At 35.9% G+C, this 20,758-nt stretch overlaps 1 protein-coding gene across 1 annotated transcript in view; it reads left to right on the top strand.

The window, feature by feature from the left end:
• Positions 1-20,758, top strand: part of CFAP54 (cilia and flagella associated protein 54) — a gene marked incomplete at its 3' end in the record, with an annotated part of 282,789 nt that overhangs the window by 40,525 nt on the left and 221,506 nt on the right. The window contains exons 16-21 of the mRNA XM_081309497.1: positions 3,696-3,824; positions 4,194-4,320; positions 7,346-7,432; positions 7,521-7,642; positions 16,757-16,933; positions 20,653-20,745. Of these exons, the coding sequence (XP_081165623.1) occupies positions 3,696-3,824; positions 4,194-4,320; positions 7,346-7,432; positions 7,521-7,642; positions 16,757-16,933; positions 20,653-20,745 (735 nt within the window). The remainder of the gene's footprint in view (positions 1-3,695; positions 3,825-4,193; positions 4,321-7,345; positions 7,433-7,520; positions 7,643-16,756; positions 16,934-20,652; positions 20,746-20,758) is intronic.

The raw sequence follows: 20,758 nt of genomic DNA on the forward strand, positions 1-20,758 counted from the left end.
AAAGTTCCTTATGCAGATTCTTAAGGACGCTAGAGTTTGAGAATCAGTGACTTTGTGGAATGGCCCTTATTCTCTGAGGCTGACTCTCATTCTCTCTATTTATTCCTTGGGGCAGGAATAGGAATCCTAGTGGAAGTCATAAGTGCTAGATTTTGGCTTGAGATAGAAATGTTATGGCAGTTAAAGCCTCTAAATGAAGTGTGTGTCTTAGAACAAAGAAACAGACCATTAATGAACTATTGCTATTATTTAAATTAGAAACACGTATCCTCTTCTCAAGATTATTCATTGCCATCTGCTAAGAAATTGTCTAAATAAAAGTATAAGTCTGTGATGACAGCAGTTTGAATGGTAGGTCCTAAAGTTGTGCAGTGCACAGCCTGCTTAGCTGTACTGGAGTATGGTAGATGTGGTAGAAGTGATTCATTGGTGTGACCTAAGAGTCCAGTGTTTGGTGTTAGACCTGAAGTTGAATCTTGACTGTGATATTGACTACATGACCTTGTATAAATGATTTAATCTGTTCATATGTCCTCATTTGTAAAATTATTAATAGTCCCTATTACTATTGGGTTGTTATCTTGTTTAAAGGAGACATTGGTAACATTGTGGAAACCAGTATCTGGTATATGGTAGCTGATCATGGTTTCTTTTATGTCTCATGTGGTACACCAAATCTCAATGTGGGATTCTCAGACCCACCTTGGGGAACCAAGTGGGGAAACAAGACCAAGTATTTATCATAAGGAGAATCCAAAATCCATATGCTTACCTAGCAGAGTCTGTAGGGGAATAAGTTCTATATCTTGCATAAGTATAAGTTACAGTGTGAAAAAATAGATTGGGTACTGTCCCAACAGTACCCAATTATATAACATGAAACTATTTTATAGTTTTATTGAATGCATAGCATCTGTTTCTTCAACAAATGGATTTTAAGATTATGATAACTAGAGTGTATATTTTATAGGGCTATGGCAATTAAAGGATTAGTCTGTGTAAAGCACTTAGCCCAGTAGCAGGAGCACATTTTAATTAAATTTTGGCTGTGTTGATAATGAAGTAGTCGTGATAATGATGATATGTGGGTGTGTGTGGTCTTTGAAATTTTTCCATTTTAAAAAGGAATTCTTAGAGATGTCTGTTTCTGGTCAAATAGCAACCTAGATGACTTAAAAGTCCTTCTGCTAGAAAACACCTAGAATTTTGGACAACATTGGACGAATATCTCTTAGGCACATTTCAGAGCTCACAAGAAAGTAAGGTAAATGCTAGGGGCCAAAATTGAAAGCTGAAATAGTGAGCTGAAAACCAGAACGGTAAGCTCAAAAGTGGGAGCTGCAGTGGGTTGCTGGGCATACTGCTAAGGAAGCCGAGATGTTTACTGGCCGTCCAGGGATAGGAGATGAGGCTTGGGCACCTGACAGATGGGCTTGGCACTGAGACCCTCACGTAGAGCTAGAACCTATAAGACTGCATCCTAGGAAAGGGTATGTTAGAAAAAAAAAAAAAAAGAAAAAACTGTCTGTTTATACAGAGAGTTTACTTAATTTGGGTCCTGAGAAGTGCATGGGAGAAAATCTCTCTCCTTAATTGATTTATAATCTTGGGTCTGTCCTCCAGGAGGTTTGCTGTTTGAATTCATACTACTTGGATTACTCTGGAACCTCCCTAAGCTTGTGATTCTTTAGTGGAGATATATATTGTGAATGGTTAAATACAATCAAATTGTGTTTATTCCAGGAAATGCAAGGATGACTTGACACAGGAGGATCTATAATGCAATATTAACATTAACAGATTAAAGGAGAGAAATATGACCACATCAGTAGGTGAAGAGGTGCAGCTTCATTTGACAAAATTCCACAGCCATCCTTTTGAAAAAGGACTCTTTTTGGCAGTTAGGAATAGAAGAAGGCTTCCCTATCCTATACAAAGTGTCATCCACAGACCTCAGTGAATGTCATGCCTAGAGTAAAACATTAAAGGCAGTCCCTTTAATTTAACAATAATCAAACCGATGTAACCACATTAGGATATCTGTCATTCTTCTGTTCAACATGTCCTGGAAATTTTAGATGAATAAAAGAGAAAACAGAAAAAAAGATATAAAGACTATAAGGGGAGTATTAATTTTGTCTTTATGCACAGATACATGCAAGACATTGCAGTATATTTAGTAGTAGCAATCTAAATGTCCTTCATCAGATGAGGGAATAAATTGTGGCATACTCTTCACGGTAACACCAGTTCATTGTAGCTATAGGAATGAATGGCTAGAGTGGCCTTGAATTAGAGTCAGCTTGGTATCATTGTGGACCCCTCTATAGTAACCTTTGAATTATAGGGGGGAAGCCTGGAACTATATTCCCAGCATCTCATTTCCATGTGTTTTAGGTTATTGGTCTTTCAATGAGGGGCATTTGCATGAATTTGTAAGCAAAAGAGGAGAGAGAGAGAGAGAGAGAGAGAGAGAGAGAGAGAGAGAGAGAGAGAGAGAGAGATTGTTCTCATTGTGCATTGGCAGATGGGAGGTGTGAATTTACCAGCCATACCCAGAAAGTCCTTGGAATTCACCTGCTTTCAGTGCAGTAGAAGCTGAGGTTGTTGTCAGCTATCTCCCAGAGTCTTAAATTCACAGAGGCTTCTGAGGAACCCTTGAGAATTGCATGAAGTCAGATTGTCACTGGCAGCTTTCTTGATCCTTCCTCTCCCATGCCTTCCAGTGGTGATGGATAGCTCTAATTCTGCACATTAAATATCCTTCTGCTTAAAATACCCGGAGTGCTTCTGTGTTCACAACCAAACTCTGCCTGACCCTCTGAGTTACATACACAGACCTGAGTAACTTTCAACAACATATGGTTGAGAGAAAAAAGCAGTCTACAGAATTTTATAAGAGAGAATTAAAAATTATGCACAGTAATTTTGCATATTGTTAAGAACACATTCATGGAGAAAGTTTAAAAGCATTCGAAAAAGGATGGTAAAACCAATTCATGGTCAATGGCTACCTCTAGGGGCAGAAAAGAGAAATAGCTTTGTGGACAGTTATATAGGGCATTTCTATTTTATGCATATATGTTTATGCTTTGTTTTCTAAAAAAAATTTTGGAAAAATGTGGAGAATTTGAAAACTCAGATAAGGCTGCCTGTTCTTTATATTATTCTCTATATTTGTTTCTCTGTGAGAATAGTTACATTTAAAGGATATTTACTTTTTGAAAATCATGGCTTAGATGTTGGATTTGAGGGACTCTTATATGTCTAAACCTTTAGTTCTGGGATTCTGAGCTTTCAAAAATAATATATTTTTTTTCAAAGTAAGTATGTGAAAACAACAAAAATATGTGAGTCCTATTTTAAAACTTACCTGTGCATTTTTGTACAGGTTTCAAAATCAACAAATCAGATTGAAAACAACAAATAGAAGTTATACATATTTGTGAAAAGTTTAACTTATGCTTGGAAAAATGATGAAATATCTTTTTTATTTTCATGTTCATTGCTACTACTTGACATTCAGTCCAAGATAAAGACATTCAGTAAGGGACATGGCATTGCTGATGTTAGACTATAAATTCTGTTAAATAATTTTCTATTGTTTGGTTTCGATTATTGTTAAAGAGTTTAGAAATTTTACATATGACTTTTGCTGAAGTTTTCTCTCTTTTTTGTTTGTAAAATTATTTTAGAAAAGTCCTGTGGAACAATTGTTTTTTGCTTATGAACTTCTTGACAAAGTAATTGGTGTGATGAATTTTAATTGTGTTTTAACTACTTTGCCAAGTGGATCACCAGTAATTGACCACTTCTATGTCAAGGTAGGAATGGAAAAATCTTATATTGGGTTGAAGTTTTACTTAAGGTGGAAGAGGACTGACCTTCTTTACAAGTAGGTTTTAATAAGCATGTGGTAGTTTTCCTTTCATGGGACAGAAATATATTCCTGTGTTCCCAGAAGAAATCAAGAAGAGCAAGTAGTCTTTGGATATGTCAATGAAGAGCACCCTGATGAATTCTGGGATCGTATTTATTGGCATGTGAGCCATGTGCTTGGGGTTAAGAAGTGAGCAGAATTTGATGGCTATGAGTAAGATGATAACTTGAGTGATAATAGGACATGGCTATTGTTTGGATGTTTTGATAACTATATTTATTTTTATTTCTACTTCAACTTTGCTGGACCAAAGTATGCCCCTGAGGTAGATGGAAATTCTTACAAACCAATCACAGCAAATACTTTCATAATGGATTTGCATCTTGAACTAATTCAAGCTCAGCACCGGATAGCTGTTGTACTTCTCGACCAGTTGAAAGGTAGTAGTCATCAAAACAAAGAACTTAAACTAAATCAGTTTTTCAGCCAAGTTCAATTATAGAATCAGTTAAATGTGTAACTGAGTTCTTGTTTTCTAGATAAATTTGATTATATTTTCTCATTTCTCAGATTAATATCTGTACTTTCCATTGCTTTGCACTTTGTATATCAAATCAGTTAACTTCTTTAAAAAGTATAATTATACTTCCTAGAGTTATAGGAAATTATTAGCATTTAAAAAAATTCAGTCAAGAAAACAATTATTTTGTGCCTACCAAGATCCTTGTTTTCATCCTTTTATTTTTTTCTTCCTTTCACATCTTATTTTAAACATTTATGTGATTTTAAAAACTGTTTCCCATATGACCTACTGGGTATAAAGAGAAACAAATAATAGTTAAATATCTCTGTGTCATCATAAAATTGAAAACTTGATTATGTTTGCCTAATACATAAGTGAGGTTACTTAAAATAATAACCTTGAACATTCTTTGGGCTGAAAAAATTTAATTAGGAAATATATTTCAAAATATGTCTAAAATCATTGTGTCAGGTTTCCTTTAAGAAACAAGCCCAGGCTGGAGATATAGCTTAGGACTGGAGGTATAGCTCAGAGTGCTTGCTTTGCATGCACAAGGTCTTGGGTTCAATCCCTAGCAGCAGCAGCAGCAGCAGCAACAACAACAACAACAACAAAAAGCCCCCTGTTCTCATTTAGTATTATCTTCATTTGTGCAGAAATTGGGTCTTATTTACTCATGGAGTTATGGCTAAATAGTATATTCTCTGTCGTCCATAAGTCTTTGAAAGCCATTTTTTTTAAAAAAAATCAGAGGCCATTTAAAAATATTGATGGTAGAACTGAGTTAAATTTTAAATGGAATTACTCGTTATTTTTTGCAGTGTCTCTGGGCTTCTTGAATTTTCCTCTGCTTTATTGAACTACCACCTTAGCACAGATTAGCACTTTGTTTCTCTTATCTTTCTTCACTTAAGTATGCTACTGCCAGGTTGATGTTCCCTAAATACTGTTTATATCATTCTGATTCAAGAACTTCACAGTGGTTGCCGATATATGACCATGTTATTAAATATGACTCATCTGTATCTGGCATTCAGTTTTCTTAAAATCCTGTCCTCCTTATCACCAAAGATTATAATCAGGAGAGCTTAATTAGCACTTATAAAACCCGAGGTACTGAGAGAATGGTGCATTACTTTCTGTTTTGCATTGCTATCCCCATGCAAGTAAGTTTCCTTATCCTTTGCCATTAAAGAAACCTTATATTCTTTAATGCTGTCTTTTGCCATCTTTTCATCAGTCACCACCCCAGGGTGATGCATATGAATTAGCACAAATAATTAAAACTCTATGAAAGGGAGTTATTGTAAGGTCATTATAGGCACCCAGAAATACCTTCCAAGGACAGAAAGAAAGAAGATATTACCAGGTCTCTTGAGGATTGGATATGAAAATCAAGAATCAAGCCAATGGTTTCTATCTCCTTGGGATAGCATAGCTTCATCCTTTTCTCCCTCATCTGGGTTCCTTTCTTTTCTGGACCACCATGATGGTCAGTCCCAGTTATACACCAAGATTAACAAACTGGCAACCAATTGTGTTTCAGTTGAGCAGCATTTGGTCTTCCTGGGTACTTGGAGCTCTTGCAGGGACCAAGATAAAACAGTTTCTCTAGAAAGGCTGATTCGTATCAGGACTTGCCATCTATATTTTATGCAAAAGATAAAGTGAACAAAAGTTCACCTTCTTTTTTTTTATTTTATTTTATTTTTTTTAAAATTATTTTATTGTTGGTTGTTCAAAACATTACATAGTTCTTATTATACCATATTTCACAGATTGATTCAAGTGGGTTATGAACTCCCATTTTTACCCCGTATACAGATTGCTGTGTCACATCAGTTACATTTCCATTGATTTACAAATTGCCTTTCTAGTGACTGATGTATTCTGCTGTCTATCCCATTCTCCACTGTCCCCTCACCCCTCCCCTCCCCTCCCCTCCCCTACTCTCTCTCCATCCCCTCTACTATAAATCGTTTCTTCCACTTATATAATTTTTCTCCTACTCCTCCTTTCCTCTTATATGTAATTGTGTATAACCCTGAGGCTCACCTTCCAATTCCATGCAATTTCCCTTAACTCTCACTTTCCCTCCCGCCTATCATCCCTGTTTAATGTTATTCTTCTTCTCCAGCTCTTCGTCTCTACCCTGTCCTTGGTTACTCCCCTTATATCAAAGAAGACATTTGACATTTGTTTTTTAAGGATTGGCTAGCTTCACTTAGCATAATCTGCTCTAATGCCATCCATTTCCCTCCAAATTCTATGATTTTGTCATTTCTTATTGCAGAGTAATACTGCATTGTGTGTAAATGCCACATTTTTTAATCCATTCATCTATTGAAGGGCTTCTAGGTTGGTTCCACAATCTTGCTATCGTGAATTGTGCTGCTATGAACATCGATATAGCAGTGTCCCTGTAGCATGCTCTTGTTAGGTCTTTAGGGAATAGACCGAGGAGGGGAATAGCTGGGTCAAATGGTGGTTCCATTCCCAACTTTCCAAGAAATCTCCATACTGCTTTCCAAATTGGCTGCACCATTTTGCAGTCCCACCAACAATGAACAAGTGTACCCATTTCCCCGCATCCTCGCCAGCACTTGTTGTTGTTGGATTTCTTAATGGCTGCCAATCTTACTGGAGTGAGATGGTATCTTAGGGTGGTTTTCAAAAGTTCACCTTCTTCTTAAGGTGAAGTTAAAGAAATGAAATCCTTTTACAATTTGGAAATTCTATGTCCTGAGGTATACCGTGGCAAATAAAAGATGATCTGACAAAAAACTGTATCATAGTAAATATATTTAATTTTTTTTATCTATTGATTAAAAAAGATATAATAGAGGAAGCAATAATTTTACGAAGAGATACTTACTCTTTAATGTTTTAAAACTATTTCCTGTCTTGGACACAAATCTGGTTGTAATGAAGGTCTTCTTCAGTTTTGCAGATTCCAACTGCGAGCAAAAACATTTCTGCCAAAGGTTCAGAAAAGCAAAAACAATCCAGAAGTGATGATTGTTTTACAGGTAATTAATATGGGGATAACCTGTATTTCCAGAAGAATTTGAATAATAATTTTCATCTTTCCCTTTGGTAAAATGTTTGCTTTTGCAGAATTAAGTGTAATGAATAAAATAAAGAAGAACAAACTATCCAAAGCAATTTACTTAATGCAGAAAGCTCTTGTATTATATGAGAAAGATGAAACCTGTACAACTTCACAGAAATTTTTGATGGTAATAATATTTCATTTCTTTATTACTGATGTACAATTTATGTTACATTTATTTCTCTTTCTTAAAAATAATTTGTGACAGCCAGGTGTGGTGGTACACACCTGTAATCCCAGCAGCTTGGGAGACTGAGGCAGGAAAATCATGAGTTCAAAGCTAACCTCAGCAACAGTGAGGCACCAAGCAACTCAGTGAGACCCTGTCTCTAAATAAAATACAAAATAGGGCTAGGGATGTGGCTCAGTGATTGCATGCCCCTGAGTTCAATCCCTGGTACCCCCCTGCCAAAAAAATTTGTTGCTCTTATATTCCATTATTAACTATATGTAGTCTGTTCTAAGCAGGGGTACTGTTCTATTCCTCTAGTCCTGAACTTTCTTAAAATACGAGATTCTCTTTCTATAGGAACAAGCTGTATGGGAAGCCAAATAAAATCAGGAGTCACAGTGAGGGAAATTACAATGTTGACACAACATTGTGCCAGCCTAGTGCATTTCTTACCATGGAATTAAAATGCGAAAAGTCCTTTGGCTAAAGTACCTTCTCTCTCAGATGGATACTGAAAATTTACATTCCAGTCTTTTAATTTTTAAAAATTTGTTCTTTTTAGATATACATAACAATAGATCCTCTCATTTCTTATTGATACTGTTTGTTGTTGTTGTTGTTTATTTATTTTTTTGAGTGCTGGCAATTAAACCAGGGCCTTGTGCATACTAAAATGTGTCTGACACTTGTTGATTCCTTTAATTGTGTTTCACTCTGGCCTGGAAATTCTTCTGTCTTCTTGCAGGTTTATTAAATGTTGATATTAGTTTAATTTCCTGATGACAATCACATTTCAAGTTATGAGATCTTCTTTACTTTTGCCTCTATGTATGATCTGTAAAAGTTTGCACTGGCTGTTTGCATTGCTGTGACAAAGTGCCTGAGATAAACAACTTGAAAGGAGGAAAAGTTTATTTTGGTTCATGGTCATTTGGCCCAGTTGCATTTGGGCCTGTGGCGAGGCAGTACAACATGATGGTAGTGTATCACAGAAGCAACCTGTTCACTTCATGGTAGCTGGGAAGCAAGAGCAAGGAGAGGCCAGGATCCCAAAATCCCCTTTGAAGGCCACGACCTGACTTCCCCTTACTAAGCCATGTCTACTAAAGGTTCTACTACCTCCCAGCAGCACCATGGGCTGGGGACCAAGCTTTTAACACATGGACCTTTGGATATTTAAAATCCAAATGTGAATGTCATAGGAAGAAGACAGAGAGTCATGCTACAAGTAACTTGCTGATAAGGGAAGGAAAGAAAAGCTAAAGCTAGGAGGGAGATACAGAGTTAGGAGGGGTTTAAGAGAAAAAATTGGTATATTACTATGCTAATGATGAAAAGCCAGAACAAAGAGAGAAATTGAAGATATGAAAAGTTAACATATGAAGTTAATGTATGAGGTAAAGTCCTACAGGAGAGGGAAGAGAATGAGATTGAAAGCACAGATAAAGGGGACCATCTTCAGTTGAGGGTAGGCTGCAGGGCAAACCCCTCATGCTTTGATACAGCAGGGAAGGAGCAACTGACAGATATAAAAAGTTTGTAGGCATGAAGTAGGGAGTTGGTTGATGCTTTCTTTCTTTTTTTTTAAAATACTTTTAGTTGTAGATGGACACAATACCTTTATTTATTCATTTTTTTATGTGGTGCTGAGGATTGAACCCAGTTCCTTGCATGTGCCAGGTGAGTACTCTACACTGAGCCACAACCTCAGCCCGAGTTGATGCTTTCTTATCTCATTAATTTGATACAGTAGGAGGCGTAGGTATCTGCCAGAAATGGAGGTGGTGGGGCATTTGGAATGGGGAGTGTGAAGATGATTGGAGAGTGGGGAAGAATAGATGAGCTCCCACCAAGAAAGAGGACTGTCCGGCATCACGAAGTTCTTGCTGAGGTTGGAGAGCAAGAGCCCCATCCTCACAGTGACATGACATTATCCTGAAGTGGTGTTTTAGTAGAAGTGAAGCAGAATGTTTATGACAGCGAAGACTTTTGCAGGATTTTTTTTTTTTGAATGAAGGTAGGGATTAAATGTTCATGGTATGAAAAGAAGAAATGAGTGCAGATTGAATGGGGAACAAAGTAACACCATCAAGGTAACTGGAAATATCAAAAGACTCGATATCTCTATGAGAAAAATCAGGGGCTAGGAAATGAGGGTGTGAGACAGCCAGAAGGGTAAGTGTTTGAGGTTAACAAGTAGAATATAGGAATTTAAGATTTCTATATGTAATACTTTCTGGTCATCTGTCCATCAATTTATCCATCCAACAAATAATTTTGAGTGCCTGGGATTCATTGAGCAAATATTTATTGAAAGTTCACTATGTGTCTGGTATTTTGCTGAGTACAAGAGATAAAGAACAAACAAGAAATCCTTTATTTATTCAACAAATATGGATGAATTTGCTTATTTTTTGTGGTCCCACTTTTCTGGTCCCCACCTGCTCTTTGTGGTCCCTGAAATTTATTTATAGATAAATCCAGTATGTGGAAACATAGACAAGTAAATAGATGCTTGTGGGTCTGTCGTATAGGAGCTTTAATTGCAGGAGTGCTAGGAGAATTCAGGGGAGTACCTAACTCAACAGTGGGGGTGTTGAAAGAAACCTCCAGGAGAGCTCAGGTGACATTGAATCCTGAAAGACAGGTGACACAAAGGTGAATATAGAAAGACATTGTATTAAATAAAGTTGAGGACTGAAAGAATACCAAGTAGCCAGAGAAAGAGGAGAGCAGAAAGGATATTCCAGGCAGAGAGAAAAATGTGTCCAAAGGGCCCAAGGGTACCAAGGGCATAGAGCACTTGCCATTCTGCGGGTTGTTCAGAGTACCTGGCTTAGAAGCAGCAGGGGTAGGAGGAGGGTGGGGGAGAGGCTCATCATGTATATGAGACCAGAGAGAAAGTAGAGACGAGTCATGACAAGTCTTTTACATCAGGCTAAGGGCTGTAGATGAACAGACAGATGCTGCCACTGTTTAAGGTGGGAGAAGTCTGTCCTTGGCGGTATTAGGGAAGAGCTTCTTTAAATTTGAATTTCCAACATTTGAAAGGTGGAGTTTGGGCAGTGTTGGGTAGTCCAAACTGACAAGGCCAAGGGGACAATGATCTTCTGGGGTATGTTCCCATCCTTTTTTTTTTTTTTTTTTTCAGCAGGTACTTCTAAGATCATATGCTTGGAGGACCTGGATGCTTCAGTTCTATTTCTATGGAAAATAAACCTTATTTTTCTGTTAGAAATTCTCCCAGTACCAATCCCTGGGCTCTTGGATCCTGAGGAGAGTAAAACCTCTGGGATTTTCCCCTTCCTTTTTTTTTATGACTCAGTCTTGTTTTTATATTGCCATAATGCACTCCTTCCTCTCACTGAGGCTGGGGGCATCCTGGAGAGATGGGAAATCTCAAGTTTCCAGGGCATATCTTTTCCTTCTGCTTCTTAAATGAAACTATTTTAACTTAAGAAAAATTGTGAGTATTGTATCTTATTAGGATAGACTCATGAGATGTGTTTAGAGGTTCTGCTTTTTATGAGGGATCCTCTGCAAGGATTTTCACCAAGTGGAGACATGCCGAATATTTATTTCAATGTCCTGTAACCGTCTGTAGCCACCTCTGCTCCTCAGTGGCAGTTTTATCCAAGTGTTAAGGCTTAATGATCAGTCCTCAGGGTACTCTCCTAAACAATGATGCTATGGCTCAAATAATTGCCAAACTTTCTTTCTTTAAAGAAGACAAAAGAAGACAAATAAACTTCTTTCCCTTGACATTCATTTTTCGCTGGGTATATTACAGAATGTTTTGCATTATCATGCTCTTGTAATAAAATTGTCCCCAAATCAGTAATTGATGCGTCACCTGGTACCATAAAAAGGTATAAAAAACTCGGGTCTCTTCCTGAACTCTTAAATAATTCATACTTTGTCTCAGTTTTTCAAAAGTTTCCTATCCTTGTGGGGCCAGATAATCCCATCAGGTGTCTGTTTTATTTCAAATCAATTAAAAGTGGACCAACTTTTTACCATGAATGAGGGACAAACCTTTGGTAATAACTTATTAACCTTCCAAATGAGATAGCTGGCTTTTTTCTTGATTTGGAGATTTATTTTTTCCTATATTTCTGTCTTTGTTGTTTGACTTATGGAAGTCCATTTTATCTGCTTCGTCCTGTGGCTTATGTTGTTGCACCCAGTCCACCAGAGTCCACCAGCCGGACTTCTAGCACCTTTACAGAAGAAATTTCTCAATGGAAAGAGACAGGAATGTCCCTCAATCTAAGTGCTAAGGTTTCCAGGGCAGCATTCCATTCTCTAGTTTTCTGTACTGCAGCCAAACATTACCTTGAGGACTTTCTGTAATGAGGAACCCTAGTCCTCAAGAGGAAGACCAGTGATGCCAGTAGGGCCAGTTGATTGACATGTCCTAGGAGTCCAGATCTTCAGTACTGGGATGAAAAGACTAAAACTTTAGTTTGCACACCTCAGTAGAAAATGATTACCAAGGAAAAGAAGTTTATTTGTCTTGTTTAGGGAATGAAACTTTGTCAAGTCATTCCTCCCAATATGTGTGTCTGATCACATGGTGACTATGTTCAGTAGGTCCTCTACCTGTCAGGAATGCTTTGGTCCAGACCCGATTCTCCAGTTGTTTCTGCTGCAAAAACCCCCAATTGTTGCATCTAGCTTTCTCCTAAAGCTATTTGTTGGAATGTAAATGAATCTGCAGTTGAGATGAGTTTAACACTTCCAGATTCCAGTAATAACATCTCAACTCTAAGCAAAGGACTATTATGTTTTGCAGATTATTATTATCATTTTTGTAATTGATACAAATTACACAATACAATTATGTAGTCCCATTTTGGAATCTGAACTAATGATGAAGCCCATAACTCCCGGACTTAATATTTTTCAAATTTACATGTTGGTGTCCCCTAAATATCACTCTATTGACTATGCTAGCAGCAAATGGATTTAGTTATTTTTTTTTCGATTTTGTAGCATTTAAGTCAATTCTATTTTTTAGGGGGGGGGAAGGAGGAGAATATATATATATGATTTCAGACATCTTCTCACCTCTTAATTGTTCCATGCTGAAATCTTCCTTATAAAAGAGCCATGTCTTTCTCATTCATTCTGGCTCCTCTCCTCCTATGAGGTCATGTTTTGACCCCCAGGTTTCAACTATAGACAGAATATTTTAGCATATTTATGTGTTAGCATAGTTACACATTATTTAGCATGCTATGTATTTTTGTTTTTCTTTCAAGTGTTTTAAAGGTCCTGCATGGGAAACTTCATCTAGGTTGCCTTTCCATATTTTTTTTAAACTTAGCTTTGTTTTGAGACAAGATAGTACAGGGGTTAGGAGTATAAAGTCTTGTAATAGAGTTCTGCTTCAGCTGCTGATTAGCTGTGTGACCTAAGTCAAATTATTGATGCTCTGATTTAATTCCTTTATCTGTAAAGTGGGGGTTCTTGGGAAGACTCAATGAAATGTTACATTTAAAATGCTTAGCTTTTGGTACAGAGTCAGCAGTCAATAAGTTAGCCTTTATTATTATTACTACTTTCACTTTAAGCACTCTGAAACATTCTTTTTGAACTATTATGTGTTGCTTTAGATATTTCTCTTTATAAGACTACACTTTTCTTTCTTTGTTTTCTCTTAGGTTTATCTTATAAATTGCCTATTTTAATCTCAGCAATATTCCTTCCCAGGGTTCTTGGATATGACTTAATCTACTTTTCTTCTTCTTCTGCCATGTACATCATCATGTTGAGAAACCACACTATACCTCAGGGAGGTCTGCTCAATAGGAGTAAATGGGGCACTTTATCATTCCAGTCCTGTGATAGCTGTTTACATATGTCTTAATCATGCCCTCAAGATTGCATTACATCTTTCCATTAGTGTTTTGCTGCACTGTGGGTGTCAAGCTTGTGTCAAATGTATTTAATGTCAACCTGTCTTCGTCAGCACTGGGTAGCTTGTGAAGAGAGGCAGGTCTTGTTTTCTTTAATGGAAGCCGTAGGCAGAGAAATTTACATCCAGATAAAGATGCTTTGGACCTGATTGTTTTTGCAGGGCACATTGCAGCACATATCATCATTGAAAGAACACTCAGAACTTATTCCCCTTGTGAGTTGTAGAAGTCCTTTCCTACTGAAGTTCCTTGGATGAACCTTTCTCTGGATACAAAAAAGGATTATTTCTTCTTTCAAGTTAGTGAGCCCTTGTAATTTCCCAATTTGTGCTAGACAAGAGAAAGTGAGGTTTGAGTTCTTTTCCATTGTGTGATGCCATGGAAATCTACTTCTTGGTCTCTGAAGAGGGAATGGTTATCTAGATTTTGCCATTATAATACATTAGTTGTTGCAAACAACGTTCATATCCTTATTGATGACACTGTCTCAAAATTGAGGGTAGCTGGTTACAAGGGAATTTTTTTTCTTGATTCCCACTTCCCCATGCTACTTACTTGTTTCTATTTGGAGAATCCCCTTAAGAAATCCGCAATCATTTTCTTACTAATGAAATCTAATTAACAGGTCAGTTTTGACTCTAATTTTGAATTCTAATTTTTACTTGGCATTAGGGTTGGTCTTGAGTTCTAGTATAGAATTTATCTAATTTACCAAAACCAAGGGCCGTGTTTTCAACTTTTATTTCATGACCTTTTATTAAAAATTTAATGCTTTTTTGCTAACCTGTTTCAAATCAGGTCATGGAATCTGAGTAGGAGGTCTTAAGTTAAAATGGATCAAGACTCAATGAGAACATTTTAATCATGCTAGCTTAAATACATCATAAAAAGATAATCTCTTCTATCTCCTCTTCTGTTATAATTTAGTATGTTTTTCATTCAGAACACATTGATTGAACCCAAAGAGGTAAATAAAGCAGTGCCTCTTCCAATAAGACACTTATTGTTTAGAGGCTGTGGACAGTCATACATACAAGTTACATATTGTAAATATCTGCTAAAATAAAGAGTGAAGAACTTGGAATACCTAAGTACATGGTGCTGTCTTAGAAGTGTCAGATGATGTTCAAGTGGGTCTTGAAGCAGAGAAGAAGTTGTAAGAACCTCTAGGAAGAGGGAATTTCTCAGAAGCATGAAAAAGTGTAGTGTTCTCAGTGGATGAGTGAAGTTTTTTCTTTTGTGGCTTCAGAGGTTAGGTTTGATAGAGAGGGAGGTAGGAGAGAGGGAAGGAAATAGAAAGAAAAGGAGATAAGGCTAGAAAATAAATATGATCATGATTGGAATGAAAGGCCAATAGAAAGGTTTGTAATTTATGCATCAAGTACTGGAGGAGTCACTGAAGGGCAAGAAGAGCAGGGGTTGATTAGACGTATCCTTGGCATCCGTTAATCAGACAAATGCTCAAGCCCTACCCTGGAGATTTTAATTTTGAGTTAGAAATAAACCATCTTAAAATTTTTAATTCTAGTGATGATACTGATAAATAGCCAGTCTGAGAAATGTCTGTGTGACAGCCCATGACAGAGAATATAAGCAGGTTTTGATCCTTTTGGGGCTCATAGGCATAGAAAGAAGATGCTAGAGTCAAGTTGGAAGATGATCATGTATAGCTGGCTCACTGGAGCAGGAGCTCCCTAACACAATTTTGGGATTATATGTGGGTACCCCAGGGCAGGTAGCCAGTAAATTGAGATGGGGTTGAAAGCAGGGTGAGATAACATCAGGGCATGTGGGCCAGCAATGCTGGTTTATTTTCTAGGCTCCAAACATAATCCAGAGAAAGGACGTGTCTCCAGATTTTCAAGGTATTGGTCTCCTTCCCTGTAGTTGCATAATTTTTCCTTAATCTGACTTTACCTGTTATGATACAATCTGAAGTACCCTGATCTTTATAGCCTGTGATGCAATTGAAGACATATTAACAAAATGCTCAAAATAGAATATCTTTTGTTTCCCTTTGCTTGAAGCACACCCAAATCCTATCTCTAGTCTCATCCATTCTTTTGAGTTTGAGGTTAAGATTTCCAATTGGAAAATTTTAATTCAACATGTCTGCTGTAGAGGAAATAGCACAGGTTTTTGTATCAGAGTGAAATATACTTCGAATTTGATAGACAGACATACTGCCTTCTCATTTCTAGGGTCTCTTCTTTTGTGTTTTGTTAAATTGGATAGAACTTCCAGAATAAAATGGGAATAGTGTCCTTCTTAATTTTATTGATAATTCTTTTAGTGTTTCACTATTTGCACCAAGAGTGCTATATTTGGACTTTTATGATATTTTGACATTAACTAAAATTAATATTTTAATGATTCTAGAGAGAACACTTTCCTAGTTTATCATGTTTATAAAAAATCAGTAATTATTGTTAAAAATGTTTAAATATCTTAGAAAAGTAAAAACGAGTAGAGCAAGTTTACCTGGGACTATCAAGACTAAAATATTATTCATTATAAATTATTTTAACTATTAGCTTAGCAGTTCTGATGTACTAAGTATTATTAGGAAATTTAAATATCACTGATGAATCTTTTTAACCTTACCTTTGAAGCATTATTTAGATCTTATTTTTATGTTCTCTTTTGTTTTATATGTTATCTGTGTATAACCTTTGAAAAAAGTGATTGCTTTTCCTTCAGGTTTACAGAATAAGTATTTTTGTCTATTTTTTATTCATTTTTCTGGTATCTAGGAAACTCTTAATGTTCACATCACAAACTTCATGTTTCAATAGTTTCATTACCTAAGAGTCATACCTCAAAGTGCATTAATCAGTATAAATGTATATGATTGTGTTATGAACTTCTTAAGGATAATGAAATATGATTGTGATATTCAGAGTTTGATTTAAAAATAAATGCCTCATATTAACTTATGATAATACATTTAGACATATAAATATGCTATTGGTGGTCATGTTTAGCATTATTTAGTAACCATTTTCTAATTCTGCATAATTATATGTATATGTATATAAAACGATTGCATATAGAAAGATAATGTTGTTTAATGTAACCAGTCTTCTGCAAATATAAAGGAGGTTCAGTCTCTTGAAATGTGTTTTTCTGTTTCCACACTTCATTATAGGAAGCATATTCTTTAATTGAGAAAGTTGAAGCAGAACAAAATGCCCTATATTCATATCAGAAATGTTTGGAAGGCTTAAAAAGAAAGAAGACCAGGATCCCTCCTCCCCCTCTTCTGCTATCCCGAACACATTGTTCTGTGACACTGAAACCTACTCCATTTATTTCTGATGTTAAGGTATGGTGCCCATTATGATCTCTGCCTCATGAAAAGCAACATAAATACTTTTATGATTATAATGATTCATACTATTGTTGCTTTTAGGACCCAATTTGTCTTATTTTTAGGCACTGAACTCTGGATTAGTATGTCTTATATAGAATATTTTTAATGACATTTCCCTTTTATTCCATTGATGGTATTGGTGATCATGCTTAGCCTAACTTAGTAGTCATTTTCTAATTATGCAAAAATCATCCAATGATTAAGATATATATGCTTCTCAGGTTCATGTGTTCTATATACCCATGCTGTCTCCAAATATATGGTAAAGAGAAACAATAAAGAAGCAATTCTCTCTAGGTATCTTTGTCACCATGATACGGTTATACGCTCAAGATGAAGTCCTTTTCTTAAGTAGAATCAGACATTTGAAGAGAGTAGAAGTTATTTTCACAGCCAGCAGTGGAGATGAGGCAGCAGAGTGTAGAAATTTTGAGATGGTGAATCTGCCCAAAGTTCTTCCAAGTAAATGTGGATTCATTTAATGTAAACAAGTAACAATTTCAACCATGTCATAAATCATAAATCTTCGTGTATTTTCTAGGATGAGTCTTTTCTCCCATCCCTGGTGTCTTGGAACTTGGCCTAAATGTGACTAAAACTTGAAATTCTAACAAGAATTTGGTTCCACTTAATTTATTTATTTATTTATTTATTTATTTTTTTAAAGAGAGAGTGAGAGAGGAGAGAGAGAGAGAGGAGAGAGAGAGAGAGATTTTTTAAAATATTTATTTTTTAGTACTCGGCGGACACAACATCTTTGTTGGTATGTGGTGCTGAGGATCGAACCCGGGCCGCACGCATGCAAGGCGAGCGCGCTACCGCTTGAGCCACATCCCCAGCCCCTCCACTTAATTTATATTTAAAATTTTGCATTTTTTTCTTTTGGATGATCAACAACATGTTCTTTGATGATGTATGCAAAAATAGAGCTTTACCTCTGATTCTTGTTAGCATGTTTTGTATGCAAAAACTTTGAAGTTAAATAGATTTAGGTTGAAAATTCTGGCTTCCCTTCTTACTATCAATATGACTTTAGGGAGGTGAAATACATTTTCTGAAAATATTTTTCCTTTGCAAAGTGTTTTCTGTGAAAATAAAATGAGATAATATAAAATGGTTTTGTCATATCAACTGATGTCTCTCCACTACTTTTGTTGAACATATATAATAAAGTTTATCAAAGCAATTAGTGGAGTTGTGATTGATGACATTAGTTTGTGATAATCTTCATGACATTCTGTTTAGATTTGTCTAAAATCTATCAAATTCTGTGTGAGGTAATTGAAGTATAAAGTTAAACATGGATGAAGTGCTGTTTCATTCTTTGAGGTACTAGTGGTAAATTAAAAATAATAGTGTTTTGGGATTGTAGAACTAAAAGTAGCACTCATAGTGATATTTGACTGTGGGTCTAAAAGTAACATTCATTTTATATCTAACTGTGCCATAATAAATGCATTACTTTTATTGCTAGCAGTTTTAAAGTTCAACTTGGATATTTTTGATAATCTGTGGAAGAGTAGAACTTCACTGATTTGGGAAAATAAGTACAGAATGAAGAATGGATGGTTTACTTTTGTTTTCAAGTATCTTGGCTTATGTAACCAAAATCTTATTTGTTGCATATTTTAAACTAGTGGCTAGTTTGTTTTACAATGCTTGGAAGTAGGAAGATACAAGAGTCCCATATTTGGCCTGCAGTGCCTGTATTTGTCAGTTGACCCTTTATGTGAAGTTGATGTAAAGGACAGATCAGGAGAGCTGTTCCTGGCAAGATCACCTACAATTGCCTGCTCATCAGCACTAGGTGGTGCCGTGGGCCTGGATAAGTCTGCTGGTGTGCAGATTCAGCCATCTTTTGTCTTATCTAAACCTCATGCTCAGACATTCATTTCATTAAAATCTGTTTTTATAGTTAAAAATGCTAATGCTATTTATATTATTTATGAAATCTTCCTTCCAAAGTTAGTGATTTGTTCATGATGTCTCTATTCTGATGTAGATTCTAATTACACATTCTTCTTAGAGTTAGACAAACTAAGATGTTTCTATCAGTGGAACAAAATAAAAACATAAAATCTGCTTGTAAAAATGCTTTTAGAGAGAATTTTATCCTCCAGATTCTGTTTTACATGGTATAACTTAGAACAATAACTGTTTAAGTCATATAACAAGAGTCTTTCTTTCTTTCTTTCGTTCTTTTTTTTTTTTTAAACCCTATTAAAAGTGGTGGTCTTTTGCATGGGAAATCAAGGGAAGTCTATTCCAATTTTCTGGTGAGATTCATCTGACTTTTTTTCTCCTGACCTCCATCTTCCGGGTTCCTTCAGTGTACTTTCTTCCTTACAGTTCTCCTGCCTTTGAATAGTGCTCTTTAATTAGTTGTATATATCATCACCTGAGAAATTTCCTTTAAAGCACAAGGGGTCAGACAATTGTAACGGAAATTCTAATTCACTGAAGCCAGGCAGACTTGGATATCTGCAATTTAAAAAATAGTTGATTCTGTACAAACTGTTTTTTGTTTGTTTGTTTGTTTTTTTAAAGAAGTAATTCTGGTACACAGAATGGGGACCCACTGTATAGATTAGACTCCCTGTTCCCCCTACCCCCAACTCCCTCGTTAGGATTTTTCTTTTGACTTGGAGGAAGGAGAAGCAGACATAGGGTGTCAAAGGTATTAATTTTTTATTTTTTAGAGACAATTATATTTTCCCTTCTTTCCAGCTTCCCTGCAGTTTAGGAATTACTTCTGGGAAAAAGGGAAGGCTACAGTAGTACCCAAATGACCCGCAACAGTATGTCTTATTCATAATATCACTCTTTCAGGTGTCAACTTGTTCCCTTTTTCTCTGCAGTGAGAAGATAGTTCATTCCAATAATGTACTCCGATTATCTCAGCATCTTGGCAGAAGGGCCATAGTCTAACTATTTAATCAAGTTTAAATTTGGTTGTGTCTGTGATTTGTACTTTGTGTTTGGTTTAGCACTGTATTTAAAAATTATCAAAGTAAGGTCATGAAAAAAGTTACTCAAACTCCACCACTATCTTTATTTAGGAGCATTTTCTTCCAGATTTTTTCATATATATATTTTTACATTTTATTTTGAATACTCTAATTGGGTAACTTGATTATTTTTTCACTTGCTTTTTTGTCATATGTTATTATATAAAATATGCAAATCATTTCAGTGTTGATATTTTTTTCATTAGTTCATAACTCAGGTCCATCAAGATTAAGTTATCTTTGGGGTCACCTTCTGCTACTATCTGATCTAGGACAAAATTATTTAACACATTCCCATTTTTATGGCAATAGTCATGCCATCTCATAGGGATGCTATGAATATTAGAAAGTATGTGTCAATTTCCTAGTGATGCTTAGCACATAGGAACTGTGTAATTAATGGTAGTTAAAATAATGTCATTAATAATAATTATTATTATTATAATATTTTAGTCTTTATTATCCCAGCTAAGCTAGCCCTAAATTTGTCTTTACTTTCATAAGATTGAACCTAAGAATATTCATAAGGCTATGTCATATTTTAAAATTTGAATAGTTACATATTTATTTATAAAAGTATTCCTTTTGCTTACATTGAGATAAAAGAAGTTAAATGTCTTTTAAACAGACTGCAAGTGATGGGCTTATCTCTCTCCTTGGCAGGTGGCCTGGTACTGCATTTTGGGTTGTAAAGCACAAGGAAGCTATGGGAAAGTGAGGCTCAATAACAACCATCTCCCAAATTCAGGAGAAGCGGTATGTTGTATTA

Source organism: Spermophilus citellus (genome assembly GCF_964194105.1).
Source record: "Spermophilus citellus genome assembly, chromosome: 10".
Lineage (NCBI taxonomy): Eukaryota > Metazoa > Chordata > Mammalia > Rodentia > Sciuridae > Spermophilus > Spermophilus citellus.